Below are 3,562 nucleotides of genomic sequence, written 5' to 3'. Positions count from 1 at the left end.
ATACTGGCTATGTTCTTTGTACTGAACTCATACATCTTGATTAGCAATAGTCATATTTCTTCCAAATAAAAAAAGAAAGGGTTGAGAGGGATTGATAAACCCGAAGGTACAGAGCCGAGTTTCACAGCGGGGGAACCATGATCACAGAAAACGCAACGCAAGCCAATGCCGAAGGATAAGCGGGCCCCGAGGTTAACAGAAGTCGTCGCTGGCCTCACATTCCCCTCCATCAATGCTCCACTCAATCTCACCAAATTCACTTCGTTCCACTCGGCGGAGCCAAGGAAAAAATATCAGCAGCAGGGCGACGAAGCAGCAGCAGCGAGAAGAACGCGTTGCAGAGACACCCAAGAGAGAGACTCATAGAAGAAGCCTGAAGCCATGGTCTCGGCAGCCACGTCAGCGGCGGTGCCTCACCGGCTCCTCTCCAACCCGTCCTGCTCCCTCTCCAGCCTCTCCTCCTTCAAGCTGTGCACGCTAGACTCCAGGGCGCTCGTCTCGTTGAAGAAGAGACATGTCGGATCTGCTGGAGCCGCCGCAGGAGGAGTGAGGTGCATGGCGGTGGCGACCGAGACGGCTGGGACTGCGAAGAAGAAGAAGAGCGGGTACGATATCCTGACGCTGACGACATGGCTGCTGCAGCAGGAGAAGGAAGGGGTGATCGACGCCGAGCTGACCATTGTGCTGTCGAGCATCTCGATGGCGTGCAAGCAGATTGCATCGCTGGTCCAGCGGGCAGGCATTTCGAACCTGACGGGGGTGCAGGGGGCTGTCAACGTCCAGGGCGAGGACCAAAAGAAGCTTGACGTCGTCTCTAATGAGGTAACATCGCCGCCGTCTCTCGGTCTCGGCCTCTGCCTTAGCATTTAAAACATTGACAGCAATGCTGAATTGAATTTTGTGTCCGTGCGTTCGATTTAGGTAGAGATGACAACGATATGTATGCCTAATCTACACAAACTTGTCAGTCTCTTTAACTGCTAAGCCAAGCATTACTTGAATTTGATTAGATAGACTGATGCTTAGGGCTTCACTCTGAATTTTGTCCAAGATTACTAGCAAGACTCGCAAAACTGGCTATACCGGTGGTGATAATAAGTTCTTTGATGGAGTCTCGAGCGATAATATCGCTCTGTGTCTACGTCTGTGCTTATTCATTGGTTTGTAAATTTGCACAGGTGTTCTCAAGCTGCCTGAGATCGAGCGGGAGGACTGGGATAATAGCCTCCGAGGAGGAGGACGTGCCAGTGGCCGTGGAGGAGAGCTTCTCCGGCAACTACATCGTGGTGTTTGACCCACTTGATGGATCATCCAACATCGATGCTGCTGTTTCCACTGGCTCCATCTTTGGGATCTACAGCCCCAATGATGAGTGCCTAGCCGACATCGGCGACGACGAGAATGTAAGCCTCCCCTTTCCCCTCAACGGGAATATTTTTCCCATGACTCTCATAGATAACAGCCAATCTCTCTAACTGTTTAATTGATTAGTCCTGTAATGTGGTAGAAATACTGTTAGATACACTGAAAGACTAATTACTTCTTCCCAAGATAGAATATTATCAAATTGGCGATCACAATAAGCTGATTCAGCCTACACTGTATTTTCTCATGTATGCCATGATCACTCGAACAGCTCGACAATGCAGAGCAGAGGTGCGTGGTGAATGTGTGCCAGCCGGGGGACAACCTCCTGGCAGCGGGCTACTGCATGTACTCGAGCTCCGTCATCTTTGTCATCACCATTGGCAAAGGCGTCTACGCCTTCACCCTCGACCCGATGTATGGTGAATTCGTGCTCACCCAGGAGAACATCCAGATCCCAAAGGCCGGCAAGATCTACTCCTTCAACGAGGGAAACTACCAGCTGTGGGACGACAAGCTGAAGAAGTACATCGATGACCTCAAGGACCCGGGCCCGACCGGTAAGCCTTACTCGGCCCGGTACATTGGGAGCCTCGTGGGGGACTTCCACAGGACCCTGTTGTACGGCGGCATTTATGGGTACCCGAGGGACAAGAAGAGCAAGAACGGGAAGCTGAGGCTGTTGTACGAGTGTGCCCCGATGAGCTTCATCGTGGAGCAGGCCGGAGGGAAGGGATCGGATGGTCACCAGCGGGTACTAGACATTCAACCTGTCGAGGTTAGTGACTTGACGTGCTATCTGCAGGGTGTTTCTTGAGTAGATTGCAGCAGATGTATAACAGGCTCTGCTTTTCATGGGCTTTTTGACAGATTCATCAGCGAGTGCCGTTGTACATTGGGAGCGTGGAGGAAGTCGAGAAACTGGAAAAGTATCTTGCTTAGCAATTGAACTACCGGAAGAACAGGGTAATTTTTGCTGTAAAATGACATTTCCATATAGTGAACCCCCGCTCTAAAAGTGAAGAAAGAATTTAAAGCGAAGTCACACGATTCTGCGCATCTTCTCTCTCTCTCTCTCATTGTTTATGACATTGAATGTTAACAGGCATGCGGCCCTGCTGTTGGGGGGTGGGACCGGAGAGTATAGGTTCTAATTCAATCCCCATAAACAACAGCATACACCTGTACATAGAAGAGATGAGTAAGACAAAAAATTTAAAGAATACTGAGATGTATGTTTTCCTCATGTTTTGCAACTGCATTAAATTCGTGAACATGTGGTTTTCCCTTTTTCAAGAATACATCTGCAACAAGTTTCCCTATAATTGACAGAATCATAACAATTCATGACTGAGAAATTTAGGCTGGTGCCTTATCACTAATGGACCTTGAGCGCAAGACACCGTACCTCGAGGCCAGGCTGGGGCCTCCCAGCCTCGAGGACGCGACTAAGGGCCTAGGGGAACGGACTGAGATCCCTGTGAGTAGCACTCGGAACTTGGCACCTAGAATCAAAAATCATGCTTTACAAACCTAGTGTCCTGAGTCCGAGTGCCTATGGACCCCGTCTGTCCACCAAACGTCCAGTCCATATTCCAGGGTCCATGTCCAAGAGCTGCATATTGGAGTCCTGCGCTTGCAATTTCGTGTTTGGGCATCGAAGTCCCCACCCAGTCCACGCCCCAAGGTCCCAAATTACGATCTCAGTCCCGAGACGAGGCACAGGCATTCTTGGACTAGCCCCTGGGGTGCTAGGTCCATGGGAGAGGGTCTCAGGTCCATCCTCGAGTTTTGTGCATCGAACTTTCAAATCTAGAATTATGGTACATTTGATCATTATTCTATTGCAAAAAATAATTTTTGCTCAGAAATGCATTTAGTATGACTCTTAAATTTTTTTGTTTATTTTAATTTTTTAATACTTTTATTATATTTTTCTTATTGTTCTCTTTTTTATGTTTTATTTTTCATCTTCTCTTCTCCTTCCTCCTTTAGCGAGGCACTAGCAAGCTTGTCAGAGACTCGTCTGGCCATCGCAAGCCTCAGCCTCGCTCAGCCTCGCCTAGCTTTGCCTAGCCACCGGGAGGCTCGACCTCACCCAAGTGGTGTGAGGTCGGCCAAGCCTTGGCTTAGCAAGGCCTAGCCTCGCACTAGCTGGTGAGACCAAGCCTCACCAATGGCTAGGTGAGGCATGAGG

General features: G+C 49.4%; 1 protein-coding gene across 1 annotated transcript; it reads left to right on the top strand.

The window, feature by feature from the left end:
• The first annotated feature begins 230 nt into the window (after positions 1-230).
• Positions 231-2,424, top strand: LOC104433100 (fructose-1,6-bisphosphatase, chloroplastic). Its single transcript, XM_010045744.3, has 4 exons — positions 231-822; positions 1,179-1,403; positions 1,637-2,143; positions 2,236-2,424. Exons 1-4 carry the CDS (start codon positions 382-384, stop codon positions 2,305-2,307), a joined length of 1,245 nt encoding a protein of 414 aa, XP_010044046.1. The 5' UTR covers positions 231-381; the 3' UTR covers positions 2,308-2,424.
• The last annotated feature ends 1,138 nt before the right edge of the window (positions 2,425-3,562 follow it).

Source organism: Eucalyptus grandis, chromosome 1, assembly GCF_016545825.1.
Source record: "Eucalyptus grandis isolate ANBG69807.140 chromosome 1, ASM1654582v1, whole genome shotgun sequence".
Classification (NCBI taxonomy): Eukaryota; Viridiplantae; Streptophyta; class Magnoliopsida; order Myrtales; family Myrtaceae; genus Eucalyptus; species Eucalyptus grandis.
Note: the sequence above shows the minus strand (reverse complement) of the source record. Positions and strands in the feature narration are given on the sequence as shown.